General features: G+C 51.9%; 1 protein-coding gene across 1 annotated transcript in view; it reads right to left on the reverse strand.

Moving 5' to 3' along the window:
• Positions 1 to 4: 4 nt before the first annotated feature.
• The window catches only part of LOC123032747 (immunoglobulin lambda-1 light chain-like), a gene marked incomplete at its 3' end in the record, with an annotated part of 7,611 nt that continues 6,572 nt past the window's right edge, over positions 5 to 1,043 (reverse strand). The window contains exons 4-5 of the mRNA XM_044448847.1: positions 426 to 542; positions 5 to 283 (exon numbers count right to left, since the gene is read on the reverse strand). Coding sequence (XP_044304782.1) covers positions 5 to 283; positions 426 to 542 — 396 coding nt within the window. The remainder of the gene's footprint in view (positions 284 to 425; positions 543 to 1,043) is intronic.

Consider the following 1,043-nt stretch of genomic DNA (forward strand, 5'->3'; position numbering starts at 1 on the left):
TCCCAGGCAGCACAGTAATAGTCTGCCTCATCCTCTGGCTGGGCGTTGGTGATGGTCAGATAGTTGGGGTTCCCAGAGCTGGAACCCGAGAACCGATCCGGGATCCCTTCCCCCTTGGTGCTTCCATACAGCACGAACTGGGGACGCTGCCCAGGCTGCTGTCGGTACCAGCTGAAATAGTTCCAGCTGCCGCCACCACTTCCAGTGCAGGGGAGTTTGACTGTTTGCCCCGGAGACACGGACTGGGAAGGAGGCTGAGTGAGGATTTTTTGTGCGCTGACAGCTGTGGAGAAAGGAGGAAAACAGCGTTACTTCTGCACAAGTTATCCAGTTCTGGGAAATTCTCCATCTCCCATGCTGTGCACAGGCTGTTAATGTTTCTGTTGCCCACTGGGCCACCGTGACGTGGGTTTTCAAGGCCTTACCTGCACAACAGCTGAGCAGGGTCCAGAAGAGCAGAGCCCAGGCCATGCTGACCTCTCTAGAGGAGCTCGGGGTTCCGGAGGGAAGGAGTCCTGGCCGGGCTGCCTCCCGCTTTGCCTCTTAAATCCCTCACGGTGGAAGCACGGCCCCTTCATGCAAATCGGAGCATTGACGCTCACCCACGTCACAGTGCCAATGGGACGGAGCCATGCTCCGGTCAAGCCAGTGATCCTCCAGCAAATGTGCATGAGGGAGGTCTTCAGCCTCTTGGGAGCATTACTCGCTTTATTTATTTTTACTTTATCTAAAACGTTTCTATGCCGCCCCCATCGCAGCAAAGCCTCGGGACGGCTCACAAAAAATACAAAAAAACATGCATAAACAATAACAATATAACAATTTAAAAGGAAAAAAAACATTTAAAACCCCTGGTGCATTCTCGGCTAATTTAAAATCCTAATAATACAATAATTTAGCAATTAAAATAAGTTTTAAATGAAAAGGACTTAGTCTGGAGCTGAAAAACTAATGACGGCACCAGGCGGACCTCTCTCGGGGGTGCATTCCACGGATGGGGCGCTGGGGGAGATGGTGGGGAGGGCAGGACTCACCATAACCAG

The sequence above is a fragment of the Varanus komodoensis genome, unplaced genomic scaffold (assembly GCF_004798865.1).
Source record: "Varanus komodoensis strain SLA01 unplaced genomic scaffold, ASM479886v1 scaffold56, whole genome shotgun sequence".
Taxonomy (NCBI): domain Eukaryota; kingdom Metazoa; phylum Chordata; class Lepidosauria; order Squamata; family Varanidae; genus Varanus; species Varanus komodoensis.